Consider the following 22,473-nt stretch of genomic DNA (forward strand, 5'->3'; position numbering starts at 1 on the left):
GACACAGGTGACAGAGGACACATATGACAGAAGACACAGGTGACAGAGAACACATATGACAGAAGACACAGGTGACAGAGGACACATATGACAGAAGACACAGGTGACAGAGGACACAGGTGACAGAGGACAAAGGTGACAGAGGACATATATGACAGAAGACACAGGAAACAGGTGACAGAGGACACATATGACAGAAGACACAGGTGACAGAGGACACATATGACAGAAGACACAGGTGACAGAGGACACATATGACAGAAGACACAGGTGACAGAAAACACATATGACAGACAACACAGGTGACAGAGGACAAATATGACAGAAGACACAGGTGACAGAGGACAAATATGACAGAAGATACAGGTGACAGAGGACAAATATGACAGAAGACACAGGTGACAGAGAACACATATGACAGAAGAAACAGGTGACAGAGGACACAGGTGACAGGGGACACATATGACAGAGGACACAGGTGACAGAGGACACAGGTGACAGAGGACACATATGACAGAAGACACAGGTGACAGAAGACACAGGTGACAGAGGACACAGGTGACAGAGGACACATGACAGAAGACACAGGACACAGGTGACAGAGGAGACATATGACAGAAGACACAGGTGACAGAATACACAGGTGACAGAGGACACATATGACAGAAGACACAGGTGACAGGGGACACATGACAGAAGACACAGGTGACAGAGGACACATGACAGAAGACACAGGTGACAGAGGACACATTTATGATTTTTATTTTAAGTTGTGCTGAAATATTTTAAGTTGTGCTGCTGTGATACCATAATTTCCCACGGGATCAATAAAGTGTATCGTATCGTATTGTATATGACAGAAGACACAGGACACAGGTGACAGAGGACACATATGACAGAAGAGACAGGTGACAGAGGACACAGGTGACAGAGGACACATATGACAGAAGACACAGGTGACACATATGACAGAAGACACAGGTGACATAGGACACATGACAGAAGACACAGGACACAGGTGACAGAGGACACATATGACAGAGGACACAGGTGACAGAGGATACATATGACAGAAGACACAGGTGACAGAGGATACATATGACAGAAGACACAGGTGACAGAGGACACAGGTGACAGAGGACACAGGTGACAGAGGACACAGGTGACAGAAGACACAGGTGACAGAGGACACATATGACAGAAGACACAGGTGACAGAGGACACATATGACAGAAGACACAGGTGACAGAGGACACACATGACAGAAGACACAGGTGACAGGGGACACATATGACAGACGACACATATGACAAAAGACACAGGTGACAGAAGACACAGGTGACAGAGGGCACATATGACAGAAGACACAGGTGACAGAGGACACATATCACACAAGACACAGGTGACAGAGGATATGTCCCTCTTTGCATATGATCTGTTTTCTACCATCGTCCTCAGAGACCAACCCTCCAAGGTTCCTTCAATTTCAATTGTTGTTTTGTCTAAAACTCTTCCTACAAATAAAGTTATCTCTTGAAAAAAAAAACAGCTCTCATCTTATTGGCTGTGAGCGCCGTGATGCCTCTGACGTCACCGTGTGCCTCATCGTTGCTTCCGGCGTGAGGACGTTCTCTTTTACGCCTGTGCACGCCGGTTCCTTACGCACGCGGGAGACCGAGTAAGAAAATAAGCGTCTGTGGCCTGACGTGGTGCTGTTACCGCCCGAGCACCGGAAGGCGGAGTTGTCGGCGCTGTCCCTGCGCTCGTTGTACGCCCTGAACGCTTCCTGTACACGCACAGAGCCAGCCGGTATCACACACTATGCCTAAAAATAAAGGTGAGGCCCAGGGAAGGCTCGGGCGACTCGTGGTCAGTAAGGGGAGGAGCGCGGTGCCCGGACTTGCCGTGTGTCCGCACTGGGAGCCATAGCGGCCTGTGCACGTAGGCGGACATGTGCCAGCACGGGGTGTTAGAACAGCTGATAGCAGTAGCCCGCACCAGATGTACGTAGTGGTTTCCGAAGAGAATACAGACAAAATAGATTGAGGGCAGGAGAGGTAATAAAATCAGTAACCGCCATACTGGTCCGTGTTCTGGTGGTTTCCTGCTGTTCTGTGGGGACTAAAGGTTCTCCGATGACGAAAAGCGAACTTGTTGATTTGTGGGGTCCCACTGCTGGCGCTGCGCTGATCGGCTGAACCCTGGTTACCTGGTTATCCCCTGGTAACTCGCGTGATCAGCCGCTGCTGCGCTCCCCGTGAGACTGTCTATTAAGCAGTCAGAATGAATGGAGCTGAGGCCGGCGTCAGTCCTGCCGCTTCACACTGTGACCAGGGTAACACTTCCCTGTTCTGGGGATTGGTGCCGCTCCGGCGGTCGCACGACCACAGCTCAGCAGGTTCTCACCTACCCTGTGTATTGGTGATCGTTTGTTTTACTAGACAATCCCTTACAGAAGCGCTCTCATGGAGGGTTGTTACTAAATAATGTGTGTGTTAATATACCAACCTACTGCTGTCTTCTCCAGTATCCAGCGCTGTGCTTCTCCTCCGTGATATCACCCTGCTGCACACTGTGTGGGTCACACTTCCCTCTGTGTTACCCAAAAGTGACTCTTACAGTATAAGCCTATGGCGCGTCAGACCGAGGCCCTGTAGGCTTACACTGGAAAAGAGACATCCAGCTCCGGAGCATCTGAAGAACAGTAACGTGGAGAGGAGCGAACCTGGAGAAGGTGGCGGCAGGTGAGTATATTATCACACACAGATTTAGTAAAAAAAAAAAAAAAGTGATTCTTTAAATCTTTTCTACCATACCAGCATCACCATTGAGGCCAGCAATTGGTTGCAGGAGTCATGTGGATGGTAGGCAAGATGTAATTACTACAGGACTGATGGGGACCTACCAGAGTGGTGGGGGATTGGAAGTGAGAGCTGGGTAGTCAGGCTAGCCCTTGAATATATGTGCTCCATGATTCTTCGTCCATGAATTACATGGAGAGCTCTGGTCTACAAGAGCCTCTTAAAATTACAGTAAGTTCTCACTTATAGCGATAACTGCTGAACCCCTGTGCCTTCCGTAGCATATGGACTTCTGCTTTAAAGGGTTGTCCATGTTTATGCTATTAATAACCTATACCAAAGATAAGTCATCTGTATGAGAACAGAGGGGGTGCAGTGTGACAGACTCCCACCAATCAGCCGGCTTTGGAACCATTATCTGAATGTAAACAGTAAATAAAACCGTAGCCCCATCACGCTGGTCGCTGTGTAGTGATAGTTGCCGAGATCTTCACTTCAGCTCCTATTCTTTTTCTGCAAGTTTATTTCAAGTGTTTAAAGGGAGTCTTTCACCCCAAAATTCGAGTATGAGCTGCAGCCACCGGGCATCAGGAGCTTATCTACAGCATTCTGTAACGCTGTAGATAAGCCCCCGATGTAACCTGAAAGACAAGAAAAACAGGTTAGATTATACTCACCCATGGGCGGTCCCACTGTGGTTCGGGTCCCATGGGTGTCACGATCTGGGTCTGGCACCTCCTATCTTCATACGGTGACGTCTTCTTTTCTTCCTGTTGCGGCTCAGGCGAACTTTGTCTGCCCTGTTGAGGGCAGAGCAAAAAGTACTGCAGTGTGCAGGCACCAGGCCTCTCTGACCTTTCCCAGCACATGCGCACTGCAGTACTTTGCTCTGCCCTCAACAGAGCAGATAAAGTGCGCCGGAGCCGCAGCGTGAAGACAAAAAGAGGACATCATCGTATGAAGATAGGAGGCCCCGGACCGCGACGCCCATCGGACCGGACCGCAGCGGGACTGACCCTGGGTGAGTATAATATAACCTGTTTTTCTTATATTTCAGGATACATCGGGGGCTTATCTACAGCATTACAGAATGCTGTAGATAAGCCCCTGATGCCGGTGGCCGCAGCTCATACTTGAATTTTGGGGGTGACCGGTTCCCTTTAACCCCTTCACGACATGCGCCATACTAGTACTTCGTGTGTCATGTCTCCCCTTTTGATGTGGGCTCTGGCGCTGACAGTGGCATTTAACTACCGCTTCCGGCCATCGGGCCGGAAATTCGCGCATCGCCGACCCCCGTCATATGATCGGGGGTCAGCGATGCGTCGGCATGACACCCTGAGGTCTTGAGATCTCTATGGTTGTTGATGCCGGCTTGCTATGAGCGCCACCCTGTGGTCGGCGCTCGTAGCAAGTCTGTAATTCAGCTGCAGAGGAGCGATCTGATGATCGCTCCTATGTAGCAGAGCCGATCCAGTTGTGCCAGCTTCTAGCCTCCCATGGAGGCTATTGAAGCATGGCAAAAGTAAAAAAAAAAAAAAAAAGTTTAAAAAAAAATATGAAAAAAATATATATATATATAAAAGTTTAAATCGCCCCATTCAAAATAAAACAAAAATCAAACATACACATATTTGGTATCGCTGCTTTCAGAATCGCCCGATCTATCAATTAAAAAAAAGGTATAGCCTGATCGCTAAACGGCCTAGCGAGAAAAAAATTAAAAATGCCAGAATTAAGGGTTTTTTTTGTTGCCGCGACATTGCATTAAAATGCAGTAACGGGCGATCAAAAGAATGTATCTGCACAAATGTATCATTAAAAACGCCAGCTCAGCACGAAAAAATAAGCCCTCACCCGACCTGCGATCCCGAAAAATGGAAACACTACTGGTATCGGAAAATGGCACAAATTTTTTTTTTTTAAGCAAAGTTTGGATTTTTTTTCACCACTTAGATAAAAAATAACCTAGATATTTTTGGAGTCTATGAACTCGTACTGACCTGGAGAATCATGATAATGTGTGCAAAAACTGTAAAGCGCTGCGGAATATGTTAGCGCTATATAAAAATAAAGATTATTATAATCATCATCAGGTCAGTTTTAGCATTTAGTGAACCTAGCAAAAAAGCCAAACAAAAAACAAGTGTTGGATTGCACCTTTTTTTTTTTCAATTTCACCGCACTTGGAATATTTTTCCCATTTTCTAGTACACGACATGGTAAAACCAATGGTGTCGTTCAAAAGTACAACTCGTCCAGCAAAAAATAAGCCCTCGCATGGCCATAATGACGAAAAAATAAAAAAGTTATGGCTCTGGGAAGGAGGGGAGCAAAAACCAAAAAGGGCTGTGTCTTGAAGGGGTTAAAGGAAAGACTATTCTGGTATCACCATAGGCATATTTAGCCGTAAAGCCAAGTTAACTGTTCATCTTTACTGTAAAGTGTTAAAACAAAACTCAAAAAACTTTCAGCTATTTTCCCCGTTGCACCGCAGGTGGCATTAAATTCCTGTTTTCCAGTACAATATATAGTAAGGCTACTTTCACACTTCCGTCTTTTCAGATCCGTTGCAATGCGTCGTTTTGGGGAAAAAACGGATCCTGCAAATGTGCCCGCAGGATCCGTTTTTTTCCCATAGACTTGTATTGGTGACGGATCGCAACGGATGGCCACACGTCGCATCCGTCATGCGACGGATCCGTCGTGTTTTGGCGGACCGTCGTCTGGAAAAAATGTTCAATGTAACATTTTTTTGTCTGCGTCGAAAAAACGTACAGCGACTGATCCTGCGACGTCCTTCGTTGGCTAGAATGGAAGCCTATGGGCGCAGGATCCGTTGCTGTCCGTCAAATGGCGGAATCCAGCAACAGATTCCGTTTTTTTACACTGAGCATGCCTGGAAGGATTTCTATTCTTTAATTTAACCCATTTTTCCTGCAGCTGCTGCATCGACGGATCCGTCAAAAATCAGGATCCAGTGCATCCGTTTTTTTACAATCTGCACAGGATCTGTCTTTTCAACACTTTGACGGATTGTGACTTATTCTAAAAGACGAAGTGTGAAAGTAGCCTAACCTGAATGTTGTCTCTCAAAACGACAATTCATTTCACAAAACAGCAAGTGGAAAGTGATCAGAAAAATAAACAATTTGGCTCTAAAAGGCAGAGATGAAAAAATGTCTCTCTCTAAGGGGTAAAAGGGGTATTCTGATCCCAGTTATGACCGAGATGGGAGCATTTGTCCGTATGAAGAGACCAGAGGTGGTTGGGACTAAGAAAGCAGATCAGTGGTCTGTGCTACGCTATATCCGTAACTGCCATAGAAGGGAGACCCTGAGTAGCGCCCTAACCAGGAAAGGCCAAGGTTGGGCAGTAATGGGGCTTTCCAGGTAATAAAGTTCTTGAAATGGTAGAAATTTGTGAAACAAACACTTTTTTCTTTAGTTTTCAAAGAGCGCAAGTAGAACGGCACTAAGTCAAGTGGCAGTTTATAAATCTTGAATGAATAGTCTATTTAACTGCTTTATTGGTGGTAATTCACACTTGTAGCATGGTTCTCAACATCATTTGTCAACTTGGATAATAACACTTGAGAAAGAAAAAATGAAGCTGTGGCACTCACCAAGTTGTTGCAATAAAAGTCCTTTTATTTCCCCTTATCATGGGATGAGGACATTATTCAGAGGTGGCAGGTACATATGACGGTGCAACGGTGATAGAGTTGGACGACGCCGTTTGCGCCGACTGCGCTTCAACGGGTCCAGGTGACACCCGTGTCATATGTTATCTTTTCATATGTGATCTTTTTCCAGATTAAATTCAGAATGGAGGCTGCAAAAGATCCTTTGTCCATGTCAGGGCTTCTTCTTTTTATCATTTCCACTAGGTGATACTTGGTACCTCATTATTTAGCTGTTTTTGTTGTTTTTAAAGAGATCCCAATATTTTACTTCTTTGATTTTATACATTTCCTGGTGTTTTGTAGTAAATAGAGAAATATTATATCAGAGAATATTCCGCTACCAGAGAGTTGCTGACTTTGCCCTGATTGTGCTAAAAGGAGTATTCCTAAGTAAAGACTAATGGAAATGTGATTCTAATGGTGGACTGTTGGGTCACAGGCTAGGTCAGAAGGGTCTCCGATGGTCCATGTTGAGTTGGTGTTTTTGATAATGGTTCTAGGTAAAGCTCAATTTGGTCACTTGTGATAAAAGTTAACACCATGGACATGGGTATAAATGATGCCATACCTAGAAGGAACAGTGCATGTTTGTGATATTACCGTACATTGATAACTGGATATGAATGAATGGTGAAACTTCAGGCTCAGCCTCTGTATATGAAGTTTTAAAACCCTTAAACTGCCATACAGGCAACATCTCAGCTTTAACCCCTTCCCGACCTTTGACGCCAAGTAGGCGTCATGAAAGTCTGTGCCAATCCGACCCATGACGCCTATGTGGCGTCATGGAAAGATCGCGTCCCTGCAGATTGGGTGAAAGGGTTAACTCCCATTTCACCCAATCTGCAGGGACAGGGGGAGTGGTAGTTTAGCCCAGGGGGGGTGGCTTCACACCCCCGTGGCTACGATCGCTCTGATTGGCAGTTTCACTTTCAACAGCCAATCAGAGCGATTTGTAATATTTCACCTATTATAACTGGTGAAATATTACAATCCAGCCATGGCCGATGCTGCAATATCATCGGCCATGGCTGGAAACACTAATGTGCCCCCACCCCACCGATCTCCACCCCCCCCCCCCAGCCCCCCGATCTGTCCGGTGCACTGCTCCGGCTCCCCTCCGTCCTGTGCTCCGCTGCCCCCGTGCTCTTGTCCGCCCCGTTTCCCCCCCCCCCCCCCCCCCCCCCCGTGCTCCAATCACCCCCCCTGCACTCCGATCCAAACCCCCGCCCCCCCCCCCCCCCCCGTGCTCCGTCCCACTACCACCCCCCCCCCCCCGTGCTCCGTTCCACCCCCCCCCGTGCTCCGTTCCACCCCTCCCGCGCTCCGATTCACCCCCCCCCCCCCCCGTGCTCCGATCCCCCACCCCCACCCCATCATACTTACCGATCCTGCCGGGGTCCGTCCGTCTTCTCCCCAGGCGCCACCATCTTCCAAAATGGCGGGCGCATGCGCAGTGCGCCCGCCGAATCTGCCGGCCGGCAGATTCGTTCCAAAGTGCATTTTGATCACTGAGATAGATTATATCTCAGTGATCAAAATAAAAAAAATAAATGACCCCCCCCCTTTGTCACCCCCATAGGTAGGGACAACAAAAAAATAAAGAATTTTTTTTTTCCACTAATGTTAGAATAGGGTTAGGGTTAGGGTTTCGGTATGTGCACACTTATTCTGGTCCTCTGCGGATTTTTCCGCTGCGGATTTGATAAATCCGCAGTGCTAAACCGCTGCAGATTTATGGCAGATTTACCGCGTTTTTTCTGCGCATTTCACTGCAGTTTTACAACTGCGATTTTCTATTTGAGCAGTTGTAAAACCGCAGCGGAATCCGCACAAAGAAGTGACATGCTGCGGAATGTAAACCACTGCGTTTCCGTGCAGTTTTTCCGCAGCATGTGTACAGCGATTTTTCTTTCCCATATGTTTACCGCAGCGTTTTCCGCAGCGTGTGCACATACCTTTAGAATTAGGCTATGTGCACACGGTGCGGATTTGGCTGCGGATCCGCAGCAGTGTTCCATCAGGTTTACAGTACCATGTAAACATATGGAAACCAAATCCGCTGTGCCCATGGTGCGGAAAATACAGCGCGGAAACGCTGCGTTGTATTTTCCGCAGCATGTCAATTCTTTGTGCGGATTCCGCAGCGTTTTACACCTGTTCCTCAATAGGAATCCGCAGGTGAAATCCGCACAAAAAACACTGGAAATCCGCGGAAAATCCGCAGGTAAAACGCAGTGCCTTTTACCCGCGGATTTTTCAAAAATGATGCTGAAAAATCTCACACGAATCCGCAACGTGGGCACATAGCCTTAGGGTTAGGGTTGGAATTAGGGTTGTGGATAGGGGTGTGATTAGGGTTATGGCTACAGTTGGGATTAGGGTTAGGGATGTGGGGGGGGTTAGTGTTGGAGGTAGAATTGAGGGGTTACCACTGTTTAGGCACATCAGGGGTCTCCAAACGCAACATGGCGCCACCATTGATTCCAGCCAATCTTGTATTCAAAAAGTCAAATGGTGCTCCCTCACTTCCGAGCCCCGACATGCGCCCAAACAGTGGTTTACCCCCACATATGGGGTACCAGCATACTCAGGACAAACTGCGCAACAATTACTGGGGTCCAATTTCTCCTGTTACCCTTGTGAAAATAAAAAAATGCTTGCTAAAACATCATTTTTGAGGAAAGAAAAATGATGTTTTATTTTCACGGCTCTGCGTTGTAAACGTCTGTGAAGCACTTGGGGGTTCAAAGTGCTCACCACATATCTAGATAAGTTCCTTGGGGGGTCTAGTTTCTAAAATGGGGTCACTTGTGGGGGGTTTCTACTGTTTAGGCACACCAGGGGCTCTGCAAACGCAACGTGATGCCCACCGACCATTCCATCAAAGTCTGCATTTCAAAAGTCACTACTTCCCTTCTGAGCCCCGACGTGTGCCCAAACAGTGGTTTACCCCCACACATGGGGTATCAGCGTACTCAGGACAAACTGGACAACAACTTTTGGGGTCCAATTTCTCCTGTAACCCTTGGGAAAATAAAAAATTCTGGGCTAAATAATTATTTTTGAGGAAAGAAAACGTATTTATTATTTTCACAGCTCTGCATTATAAACTTCTATGAAGCACTTGGGGGTTCAAAGTGCTCACCACACATCTAGATAAGTTCCTTTCGGGGTCTAGTTTCCAAAATGGGGTCACTTGTGGGGGGTTTCTACTGTTAAGCCACATCAGAGCATTCCATCAAAGTCTGCATTTCAAAACGTCACTACTTCACTTCCGAGCACCGGCATGTGCCCAAACAGTGGTTTACCCCCACATATGGGGTATCAGCGTACTCAGGAGAAACTGGACAACAACTTTTGGGGTCAAATTTCTCCTTATACCCTTGGGAAAATAAAAAATTGCAGGCTAAAAGAGCATTTTTGAGAAGAAAATTTTTTTTTTTATTTTCATGGCTCTGCGTTTTAAACTTCTGTGAAGCACTTGGGGGTTCAAAGTCCTCACCACACATCTAGATTAGTTCCTTTGGTGGACTAGTTTCCAAAATGGGGTCATTTCTGGGGGATCTCCAATGTTTAGGCACACAGGGGCTCTCCAAACATGACATGGTGTCCGCTAATGATTGGAGCTAATTTTCCATTTAAAAAGCCAAATGGCGTGCCTTCCCTTCCGAGCCCTGCCGTGCGCCCAAACAGTGGTTTGCCCCCACATATTGGGTATCAGCGTACTCAGGACAAACTGTACAACAACATTTGGGGTCCAATTTCTCCTATTACCCTTGGCAAAATAGGAAATTCCAGGCTAAAAAAATCATTTTTGAGGAAAGAAAAATTATTTTTTATTTTCATGGCTCTGCGTTATAAACTTCTGTGAAGCACCTGGGGGTTTAAAGTGCTCAATATGCATCTAGATAAGTTCCTTGGGGGGTCTAGTTTCCAAAATGGGGTCACTTGTGGGGGAGGTCCAATGTTTAGGCACACAGGGGCTCTCCAAACGCGACGTGGTGTCCGCTAACAATTGGAGCAAATTTTCCATTCAAAAAGTCAAATGGCGCGCCTTCCCTTCCGAGCCCTGCCGAGTGCCCAAACAGTGGTTTACCCCCACATGTGAGGTATCAGTGTACTCAGGAGAAATTGCCCAACAAACTTTAGGATCCATTTTATCCTGTTGCCCATTTGAAAATGAAAAAATTGAGGCTAAAAGAATTTTTTTGTGAAAAAAAAAAAAGTACTTTTTCATTTTTACGGATCAATTTGTGAAGCACCTGGGGGTTCACAGTGCTCACTATGCATCTAGATTAGTTCCTTGGGGCGTCTAGTTTCCAAAATGGGGTCACTTGCGGGGGAGCTCCAATTTTTAGGCACACGGGGGCTCTCCAAATGTGACATGGTGTCCGCTAAAGAGTGGAGCCAATTTTTGATTCAAAAAGTCAAATGGCGCTCCTTCCCTTCCAAGCCCTGCCGTGCGCCCAAACAGTGGTTTACCCCCACATATGAGGTATCAGCGTACTCAGGACAAATTGGACAACAACTTTCTTGGTTCAGTTTCTCCTTTTACCATTGGGAAAATAAAAAAATTGTTGCTAAAAGATAATTTTTGTGACTAAAAAGTTAAATGTTCATTTTTTCCTTCCATGTTGCTTCTGCTGCTGTGAAGCACCTGAAGGGTTAATAAACTTCTGGAATGTGGTTTTGTGCACCTTGAGGGTGTCACTTTTGGGTATTTTCAGCCATATAGACCCCTCAAACTGACTTCAAATGTGAGGTGGTCCCTAAAAAAAATGGTTTTGTAAATTTCGTTGTAAAAATGAGAAATCGCTGGTCAAATTTTAACCCTTATAACTTCCTAGCAAAAAAAAATTTAGTTTCCAAAATTGTGCTGATGTAAAGTAAACATGTGGGAAATGTTATTTATTAACTATTTTGTGTCACATAACTCTCTGGTTTAACAGAATAAAAATTCAAAATGTGAAAATTGCGAAATTTTCAAAATTTTCGCCAAATTTCCGTTTTTATCACAAATAAACGCAGAATTTATTGACCTAAATTTACCACTAACATGAAGCCCAATATGTCACGAAAAAACAATCTCAGAACCGCTAGGATCCGTTGAAGCGTTCCTGAGTTATTACCTCATAAAGGGACACTGGTCAGAATTGCAAAAAACGGCAAGGTCTTTAAGGTCAAAATAGGCTGGGTCATGAAGGGGTTAAAGGGAACCTGTCGTTAGGAATTCTGATGAAAACCTCACATTCTTTTTCCCCATTTCTATTAAATAGTATAAAATTAGAGACGTGAGTGATATAGCGGAGGCCCCAAAGACACTGGCAATCAGCGCCACTCGAAACTAAGCTATACTTTGTTAGGTTTCACAAACAGACTTCAGTCACATATCAGTGTTTGTCCCATCAATATATTTGAAACGTGAGAACTTAACTGACACACCCTAATAAGTCAGTGAGGGGCAGATATAGGGTCCATTGGTTAAATTTGGTAATCCAGTATAGCATTAATGCAAGTGTGACCATAGCATAGATCTATATAGGATCTAAGGGAACACAGGAAATTGGCACGTGCCTGTTAGATGAAGTAAAGAGAATCTGTCAGTAGGATCAAACCTCCTAAGCTGTCTATATGTCATGTAGGTCACAGGAAGCAGAATACAGCGATAACCTTTATCTGTGATCCGACGTCTTAGTCCAGAGTCATCCACATTTTTCTCATTTTGTGCACTAACCGAAATATAAATGCAACACTTTTGCACCCATTTTTCATGAGCTGAACTCAAAGATCAAGACTTTTTCTATGTGCACAAAAGGCCTTTTTCTCTCAAATATTGCTCAACAAATGTGTCTAAATCTGTTAGTGAGCCCTTATCCTTTTCCGAGATTATCCATCCAACTGACAGGAGTCCCATATCCAGATGCTGATTAGACAGTATGATTATGGCACAGGTGTGGCTTAGGGTGGCCAGAGTAAAAGGCCACTCTACAATGTGAAGTTTTACCGTATTGGGGAGTCTGGGGAGGGGTCAGAAAATCTGTATCTGATGTGATCGCCATTTGCCTCACACGGTGCAACACATCCCCTTCGCATAGAGTTGATCAGGTTGTTGATTGTGGCCTGTGCAATGTTGGTCCACTCCTCTTGAGTGGCTGTGCAAAGTTGCTGAATATTGGCAGGACCTTGAACACGCTGTCGTAGACCTGCTCAATGGGCGACATGTCCGGTGAGTATTATGGCCATGCAAGAACTGGGATGTTTTCAGCTTCCAGGAATTGTGTACAGATCCTTGCAACATGAGGTGATAGTCGTGGGTGAATGGCACAACAATGGGCCTCAGGATCTCATCACTGTATCTGCATTCAAAATGGCATCAATAAAATGCACCTGTATTTGTTGTCCATAACATAAGCCTGCCCACACCATAACCACACCGCCACCATGGGTCATTCGATTCATAACGTTGACATCAGAAAACCGCTCACCCACAGTACGCCATATGCACAGTTTTCCATCTGCCCTGTACAATGAAAACCGAGATTCACCCATGAAGAGCTCACCTCTCCAGCGTGCCAGACGCCATCGAATGTGAGCATTTGCCCACTCAAGTCAGTGACGAGAAACCGCAGTCAAGTGGAGACCCCGATGAGGACAACGAGCATGCAGATGAGCTTCACTGAGACTGTCACAGTTTGTGCAGAAGTCCTTTGGTTATGCAAACGGATTGTTGCAGCAGCTGTCCGGGTGGCTGGTCTTGCACAATCTTGGAGGTGAATATATCGAGGTCCTGTGCTAGTATGGCTACACGTGGTCTGCGGTTGTGAGGTCGGCTGGATGTACTGCCAGATTCTCTGGAACTTCTTTGGAGACAGCTTATGGTAGAGAAATGAGCATTCGCTTCACGGGCAACAGCTCTGGTTGACCTTCCTGCAGTCATCATGCCAGTTGCACACTACCTCAAAACTTGTGGCATTGTGCTGTGATGTACTGCACATTTTACAGTGGCTATAATCATGTGTCTAATCAGCATCTGGATATGCCACACCTGTGAGGTGGATGGATTATTTTGGCAAGGGATAAGCGCTCACTAACACAGGTTTAGACACGTTTGTGAGCAATGTTTGAGAGAAAACGGCCTTTTGTGTAGAGAAAGTCTTTTAGATGTTAGACAGTCTGCCCTCCTGATCTACATGTCTCACATTGGTGGACTCCCCCTTTCTTTTCAAATAGGCTCTGGAAGCAGATTTTCATTCAGATCCATGTCCAGCCCATAGATCTTAACAGCTCATTTACATATTAAGAAAAATGTGGATTTCTGTAGAATAAGACATTGGATCACAGATAACAAGGTATCATGCCCTTATAGACTGCTTTTTTTTTCACTTTTGGAGGGTGATCTATTTTAACTCCTTGGTCTCTGCTAGAGTCTTACATTTACGTTTGGCATGTGTTGGAAGAAGCCACTGTAGTGTCCTTTTTATCTATGCATCACGTTTTCTTCACCTTTTGAGAGGTGCCATTTTGGCCTCTGTCAGGCCTGTATACACTGGTATTCCTTTGGTTTTCATCTCTAGGGGAAAGAGTAGCAGACTGCTGTGTACGATAGTGTGCCTTTACTAATAAAACGCATGCTGTGCAGCAGGACTGTGGCGTCGGTCAGCCAAACCTCCGACTCCTCAATTTCCCTGACTCCTGACTCCCGACTCCACCGCACTGGTCACTACTGAGCATGTGCATAAAGTGCAGCACAGATTCATCTCAGCTAAAAGCCGAGATCCTGAGATCTGGAACAGAACAGACATTTATAGGACATTTCATAACTTTCCCAAATTCTTATGAAAAAATGTACATCACATCCTGCATTGAACTAATGTACCCAATTTATTATATACTTAAGGAGTCCTTTCATGTTATACCAGTTCCACCGAAATGGGCACCGACTCAACAACCCTGCTGTGCAGTATGTTTTATTACCGTTGATGTCCAAGCCTTGCATTGGAGGCATTGTTCAGGAAATCTTTCTAGCTTATGCCTCCAACTATTGGCTGTATGTGATATTTTATCATTGTCTAATTTCCATGTATTTATTTTTTTTCCTCTTTAGGTAAGGGAGGTAAAAATAGAAGACGTGGTAAGAATGAAAATGAATCTGAAAAGCGAGAGCTGGTATTTAAAGAGGATGGGCAAGGTAAGAGATTCTCCAAACATTTTGTTGGTCTTAGTTTACCTTTTAAAGAAGCACTCCTCCTCCCATCAAAATTTGTATCCTCTAGTGACATTGCAGTTATCATATAGCACTGTGTGCTTATAATTGCTCATTTTGCCTTTCTTCCCAGCTAATTCTCTTTTCCATTAGGTCTATGACATCATGTGATTAGAAACTGACTAGCTGAATCCTTCTAATCTCTTATGTACAAACATGAAGTTTCTTTTCCCTGCATGACTCTTGAGTCACTCCAAAAGTCCCTTGCAGGGGAAAGCGGGAGCAGCTGGATCAGCAGTTGAAGAGGGAAATGAGAAATGCAGGGACATGAGAATTCCTCTTTCTACATAGAGCGGAGAAAAGAGAAGAATTAGCTGGGTAGAAAGGCAAAATGAGCAATTGTAAGTACACAGTGCTGTATAATATGATTGCAATATATTAAGAAGATAAAAACTTTGATGGGAGGAAGAGTGATTCTTTAATGGCATTCCATTACCCTAATGGTATGCTGTCACACTGCAGATTTCTTGCAGACATTTTTTTTTTAATATCCTGCTCATTTTAGTGGAGCAGAAATTCATTCTCATGCCACTGGAACAACCCCTATGAAATGGTGGATGACATATGAAATGGATGTTTCAATCACAGACTATGCTCACGTGTGGCAGATCTTTCTAAGTGTTCGTTCTCATGTTGGGGAGTGTATTTCTGCAGTTTCCTATCCGCTAGCATATATGCTACGGAAAAAGGTGCAGATTTTACGTACAGTTCACTTTATGCTTTGCAAAGGCTGAAATACGCACTGATGGCCGCAATAGGAGTTGACAGGCTTGAGACTTCAAATCAACGTCCCTGGTCAGTTTTTTTTTTCTACCCTTTTTTTTTTCCCCCCCCCCAACGTTTAGGAATGAGGTTTGGATAAATCTCATTAACAATGGTATGGTAATATGCAGTCTATTTTTATTCAAGCAAAACCGCAGCATAAAATCTGCTGCATTTACACTATGGGGGAAAATACCAGCAATTTAGCTTTCCATATGTGATCTAGCTTCAGTATTTTCTAGTCCTTATCTGCCTTGGAAACTTGTCAAGTTTCATCTACATACGTTAGGCTGGGTTATCTAAGCAATGTGATTAGGCCGGGGAACTATGAAGCACAGTTTACCTTTCCTTGTACATTGTGTACACCTCGGATGTGTTGATCACTGCTTTACTGGATAAATGTGAGCTATATAACTTGGGGTCTTGATTTATTTTCTACATTTTTTAATGCTAGTGAAGCATATATTACATATTTATTTTCCCAGAGTATGCACAAGTCATAAAGATGTTGGGCAACGGCAGATTGGAAGCTATGTGCTTTGATGGTGTCAAGAGGTTATGTCACATTAGAGGAAAACTGCGAAAAAAGGTAAGTTACCTTACAGAATGGAAAGTGTTGGTGACCATAAGCCTCATGTGACCTGTAGCTCTCCAGGCATTGTGAAATTATGACTCCAAGCAATGTGACTTATAATGCTCCATACACATGCCGCAAAGCCGTCATACGTCTCGGTATGAAATCTGATACAGCTGGGTTTTGTAGGAATCTATGGGTACAAGTGGGAGGCCGTATGGAGTGATAATGGCTTAGTATCTGAGAGGCTTAAGGCTAGGTGCACATGTTCAGGATTTTTCACGTTTGTTTCGTGATAAAAACGCAAAAAAAACATGCGCATCCTATCATTTAGAATGCATTCTGCAATTTTTGTGCACATGATGCATTTTTTTTCTGCGAAAAAAAGCATCGCGGTAAAAAAAAAAAAGCAGCATGTTCATTAATTTTGTGGATTTTTTTGACATTTTCCAGCTATTTAATGCATTGGGGAAAAAACGCAAAAAAAATGCATGCGGATTTCTGGCAGAAATGTCCGGTGTCTGTCAGGAAATTTCTGCAAGAAATCCTGAACGTGTGCACAATACCCTAAGACTCTGCATCAACTCTTCTAGTGTAGTTGTCAGCTAACTCTTTGTATAGAAATGCATTGATAAATGTCTTTATATTCCTCAGGGCATATGAACATCTTCAAGGGGGTACACGCACTAAATCTGTATGGAGCCTCACTGGTGAATCCAGCCGGTCCAATTATTACATGAGGGGCTATTCATTTTAATTTGGGAATACTGAAGCAGATATCGGTTTACTAGTTTTGATGTGAACACTTATTTATTTTTTTCTTCACTAGGTGTGGATAAACACGTCAGACATTATATTGGTTGGCTTACGAGACTATCAAGTATGTATTTTTGCGTCTCTGTTTTAGAAAATAAAATGTGCCCATCCTAGTACTGCTTGTAAGGGTCGATGCATAAACCGACCGTTACCAGCAGTGGTGCCAAGTTCTACATGCTTTATTAAGAATACAATATTCTCCGCAAAAAGCATAAACTTTCTACTGAATCAATAATCCACTTGATCACTTCCTATAGAGGTCTTCTGAGCAGTGAGTGGCGGGTCACAGTAATACAAATATTTTTTTTTCTTTTACTACCATTTGGCATAGGCCAAATATTATGCTATTCCGAATACCAATATCCAATAAAAAAAAATGCATGTTAACCTTTTTGTAAACCATCAATGAATTGTTAGCTGCTGCATCTTGGAACTGGCAGTCAGATGGATAATTGCCATCTCCGCCTTCCCGATCGCTGTATACACTTTTACATTTAACAAGCATTGTTAGACAGAATAAAAAGCGCTGCCAGCAGTTTCTCCTCCAGACCCAGCGCTCATGTGATTGCTGGGTGTAGGGAGGCAGAGCAGAATCTGCTGGGTCATAACAAATATGGGCTCTGCTATGCGGCCCAGTTACAGCAGAAGTCGGCAATAAAAATGTTAAAATGCACAGTGTGAAAGAAAAGACAAAACTAAGAAAAGAGACATGGCGTCTAAATCACTATTTCTAGCCCAGCATCAGTTAAAAAAAAAAAAAAAAAAAAATCTGCTGGGGAAAAAGCAATTTCAGAATATTTTTTAGCAAATGTGGTTTAAAAAGACAAGCTTTTTTTTTTTTTCTTTTTTTTTACATTACACCCACCCCTTTGTACTCTTTTCTATTACGGGCAAAGAATATAAAAAAGTAATTAAAATTAATTTTTATTTTTCGAGCGATAAGTTTGTAGAGCTGTTAATGGCGCATGTACGAAAAACCCATAAAATGCACTTGATCAAGAAGTAAACAGTGTGCTTTATTTTATTTTTTTTTTATTTGCAATTGATTCCAATGCTGACAGATGCCACTGTAGCATTCATGTAAAGCATCTTCTAATGTATGCAACTGATTAAACACATATATAAAGCATGATCTGAACATGGCCTCAGTTTGTGCCAAGTTTGTAAGTTATCTTCTATCCATAGGTTTGGGAATAGCTTTCTAATCACTGGATGGTCCGACCATTCTAAAAAAAAAAAAAAGGTCTGCCGCGCCCTATCTGAAATGAGTGGCGGTCAAACGTGCTCCTCTGCTCCATTCATTGTGGGACTGCTATAAATAGTGAAGTACAGTGCTTTTTGGGGCAGGATTCTTTAGTTCTTGGTATCCGTGGGGAATGCCAGTTCGTACCTCCAGCGGTTACAAAGTTTCTACAAAATTTTGATAAACATAATTACTTACATATGCACACACCATGCTATATTATTGGGTACATTAAGGATCCATACTATGGATAGTGAATAACTTAAAATCTTGATGATATAGATTGTTCAGGACTCAACTTTGTGGTGATAAATGTCATTCAGCTTCAAGAGGTTGTCTCCTGATGTGTCTTCATAGGAACCCCTCTCCCAGCTTCCTGCTTGTTGGGTGCTCGTCTGATGACTGACAGTTCGGGCAGGTGGTGTTACTGAGTCACTAGCCTGAACTTGGTGCTCTGAGTTTTATGTTGGTTTTTTTTGGCCACCACAACAGAAAATGTAATACAACGTGACCAACATGTCATATCTAATCTAGAACTACCGATGGAGTCATTGTGACTCCTTGCAATTTTTATTTCTCTTCTGTGACTACATTTTTCCAAATTCCTTGCTTGAGACTCTGTTACTTTTACTTATTTAGGATGCGAAAAAATTTTTTGTGACAATACATTTTTGAAAAAAATAAATAAATACGGTACCTTTTTTCAAAATTTACCTTTAAATACCAAAGGGAGTCATTTTGACTCCCTACTAAATCGTGTTTGTCTTTGTTGCTAAATGTTATTTCTTTGTGTTCATTTTCTTGAATGTTTAGAATAAATGTTGGCTTAGAATTAGCATTTTTGCAAATATACTTGACATATACAGGACATCTGTCAGTGAACTCTCGAGTGGGCTACAGAATTTCTGTAGAATACGGTCTGCTGTTTTGCTAATTGCTAAAATGGCTAGAAGAAGTGCGCTAAGGCCTGACTATATTTTTGCTATTTTTCATTCTATACATTCTATAAATTAGTTACAACAATACCAGGAGCAAGAAACTCTAAAAACAAGCCAGGAGTCAAAATGATTCCATTCGGTAGTTCTAGGAGGGGTGACCAGTCTGGTAGTCATAGTGTAAATAAGTCAGCACTAAAAAACAAGCTCCATCAACCAAAAATTGAAAACCTTTCAGGTCTTGGGAAAATGGCGACACAAAATAATAATTAAAAAAAAAAAAAAAGATGTAATTGTATAATAAAATGTATGAGGTCTTTAAAAGAACAACTCTTCTCGTAAAAAAAAAAATCAAGACTTCATACGACTATATCAATGAAAAAATGTTATGGCTCTTTGTAGAAGAGGGGGAAAAGTGCAAGAAAAAAAGAAAATCATCCATTCATAAATGATTTAAGAAATTGAGAATAACCTTTTCAAATTGTGTTACAAGATCTGAAGGTTGCATCTTAGAATTTTAACAGATATAAAAATATAAAAGCTGCTTTCTTTCCCCAGGACAACAAAGCAGATGTTATCCTAAAGTATAATGCAGATGAAGCCAGAAGTCTGAAGGCGTACGGTGAACTTCCAGAGCATGGTAATGAGAGCTGCAATACATGTCTCATTCATGGAGCTTAGTTACTGGAATGCGATTCTAAGACGATTTTTCTTTTTAGCTAAAATTAATGAAACCGACACATTTGGCCCAGGAGATGATGATGAAATCCAATTTGATGACATTGGAGATGATGATGAAGATATTGATGATGTAAGTATCAGATGTTTATTCTAATGGATGTCTTGGAATGTCAAGTGCTATGAGTAATTTCTAACCCTGGTTAAGTAGAAAATTACTAAATTGACTGATCTCAAAGCTTTTTGCAGAGTAGAATTGCCTTTTCCTTATTGGTTTAGCTCTGATGAATTTATATTATGTATGACACACAACATTATGCCATTCAAAAGGGGAGAGAGATCAAAGGGTTTTCAAAATATTAAAGGGGTGCTTTAGTGGTTTGATAAGAGTCGAACACCTTATATACTCGTGTATAAGCTGAGTTTTTCAGAACATTTTCTGGGGGGAGTGGGAGCAGCAGGTCACAAGAGGCAGGAGCCGGCTGCTGCTGCAAATCCTGTGCCCTCTGCTAAAGATTAATGAATATTCACTGCGTTGGCAGTGAATATTCATTTCTCTTATAGCGGGAACAGGCTTTAGCCGCAGCCGCCGGTTTCCAGCACATATCCTACTTCCCTCCCCTTCGCTGCATCTTGTTCTGGCGCCAGCAACTCTTCTGGCCGAGCGATCACGTGTCCCCCGCTCATTAAGGTAATGAATACTCGCCTCTCTCCACTCCCGTATGCGTGGAGTGAATATTCATTACCTTAATGAGCGGGGACATGTGATCGCTTTGCTGGCAGAGCTGCTGGCGCCAGAACGAGATGCAGGGAAGGTAGGTAGGAGGTGGTTTGGGGGTTTTTTTTTTTTTTTTTTTTTTTTAATAGGAACCATGCATACGAGGATAGGGATGGAGAGTCATGCATACAAAGATGGGGGATAAGGAGCCATGCAAACAGGGAAGGGGAGCCATGCATACCAGGATAGGGATGAGGGGACAATGCATACCCGGCTTATACATCTAGTCAATACGTTTTCTCAGTTTTTCATGGCAAAATTAGGTGCCTTGGCTTACACTCGGGTCAACTTATACACAAGTTTATACGGTAATTTCCAAAGCCTTTTATTCTTTGCCTGTTTGGTATCAGAAAGTGCTCTCCCCAATGTAAAAGTCCTACATGCAAGCATTCCCCAGAGGTAAAATCTCAGTGTTGGGTATTGTATATTTTGCATCCATGCTACTACATGTGACTAATCGGTAGTCTCAAAGGGAACCTGACAGCTGATGCTTTTTGCCCGAACCACAGCAGCCGCATGTATCATCCACTGGCTGTATCGTTTGTTAGGTACATGTGACTCTGAAACACTGCAGTGTTTCAGAGAAAAATATACTTTAAATACTGCCGAGACCAAGCCAAACGGCAAACTAATCTGCTAGGTGGGTCCCTGGTCACTTCTCCTTGTTCTGTTCCCTTGAGTGACAGCTCTCTCCCTGTGTGCATGTATAGGGAGAGATCTATCACTTTAGGGAAGCGGGTGAAGTCTCGACTACTGTCTCATGCGGCTCGGTACCCAGTGGGAGTTTTTTGTCTTAAAGTATATATCTCTCTGAAACGCTGCAGCTATTCAGAGACAAACAAATACCAGGTGCTGATCATACAGCCAGTGCCTTACGCATTCTGTCCAAACCACGGTAAGCATGTATCTGCTGTCGGGTCCCCTTCAAAAGGGGTATTCTAGTTATCACCTCTTCACTAGATCATTGGGCTCCAACCGTGGCCCTATGTCCTTTGTTCCACCCACCGAACAGCCTTTGCCACAAAAAGTTTATATTCCTGATGGACACCTTCAGAGCAGCGTTCCCAGTCTACCTCGGTCCTTTACTTAAACAGAAACAATACTGTATATTTGTGTTCTATATGGAATAATTGAAGTGACATTCTCTTCTGCTTGGTTTTGCAGATTTGATCCGGGGACATCTTTTCCATTCCACTTGCTGCAGATTGTTCTAGTTTTGATGTTTTTGATTTGAGTGAAATCCTCCTGTTGAGATGATACTCTCCCTTTGCTCCAATAAAATTTATTTTCAGTTTTAAAGTATATATATATATATATATATTCTTTCAGCAGAGATTGTCAAAGCTGGATATTCTGAAACACCTAAACAGAAATATCCTTTGGCCATAAAGATGGTAATTTTACAGCCTTTGAGGTGTATATCATTTTTAAGGAATTTTTTGTAATTTATCACTTTAATGTTAGTAAAAGGTGGGGCATTCCGCCTCTCCGCTGGACTCCTGCCTTTATGATTGTGGCTATGGTGTTAAAGGCAATGTTCCCGGTGGTGACAGCCACTTCTTATGTTTTTACTGTGAGTTGTGCACCTTCTGAAGAGCAGACTCGTCCCTTGACTCATCAGCTTCAGTGTTGCTCTTTACAATTGTTTTAAACTCTTGTGCAAAATATATAATGCATCTGCACAGTAAGTTCATTGGAGAAATACCAATAAAGGACTGCCTACTGAATATCCTTCCAATTTTCTTCCTTTTTTTTTTTTAAAGTTGTATTTTTTTTATGTTGTCCAGAAATAAATGACTGACCATATGTAACTCGTGTTTTAAGAGCTATATAAATATTTTTTCCTATACAGAAAGTGCTTTTACCATGCATTAGAGGGCTTGCACACCAAAAGGAAAAATAGCCACTGTCTGGATAGTCAGTCTGTATTGAGAT

The 22,473-nt window shown here is 43.1% G+C and overlaps 1 protein-coding gene across 1 annotated transcript; it reads left to right on the forward strand.

Annotated features, from left to right (window-relative positions):
* The first annotated feature begins 1,586 nt into the window (after window positions 1-1,586).
* Window positions 1,587-22,265, forward strand: EIF1AX (eukaryotic translation initiation factor 1A X-linked). Its single transcript, XM_069761493.1, has 7 exons — window positions 1,587-1,837; window positions 14,594-14,677; window positions 16,000-16,103; window positions 16,918-16,968; window positions 19,641-19,722; window positions 19,802-19,893; window positions 21,703-22,265. Exons 1-7 carry the CDS (start codon window positions 1,822-1,824, stop codon window positions 21,706-21,708), a joined length of 435 nt encoding a protein of 144 aa, XP_069617594.1. The 5' UTR covers window positions 1,587-1,821; the 3' UTR covers window positions 21,709-22,265.
* Window positions 22,266-22,473: the final 208 nt, after the last annotated feature.

This window comes from Ranitomeya imitator, chromosome 3 (genome assembly GCF_032444005.1).
Source record: "Ranitomeya imitator isolate aRanImi1 chromosome 3, aRanImi1.pri, whole genome shotgun sequence".
Lineage (NCBI taxonomy): Eukaryota > Metazoa > Chordata > Amphibia > Anura > Dendrobatidae > Ranitomeya > Ranitomeya imitator.

What these genes read in the sequence shown, in the direction of transcription:
- EIF1AX (XM_069761493.1), top strand. An exon ending in ATTTAAAGAGGATGGGCAAG is followed by an intron (nt 14,678 to 15,999) that starts GTAAGAGATTCT and finishes TTATTTTCCCAG; the next exon opens with AGTATGCACAAGTCATAAAG. An exon ending in CGGTGAACTTCCAGAGCATG is followed by an intron (nt 19,723 to 19,801) that starts GTAATGAGAGCT and finishes TTTTCTTTTTAG; the next exon opens with CTAAAATTAATGAAACCGAC.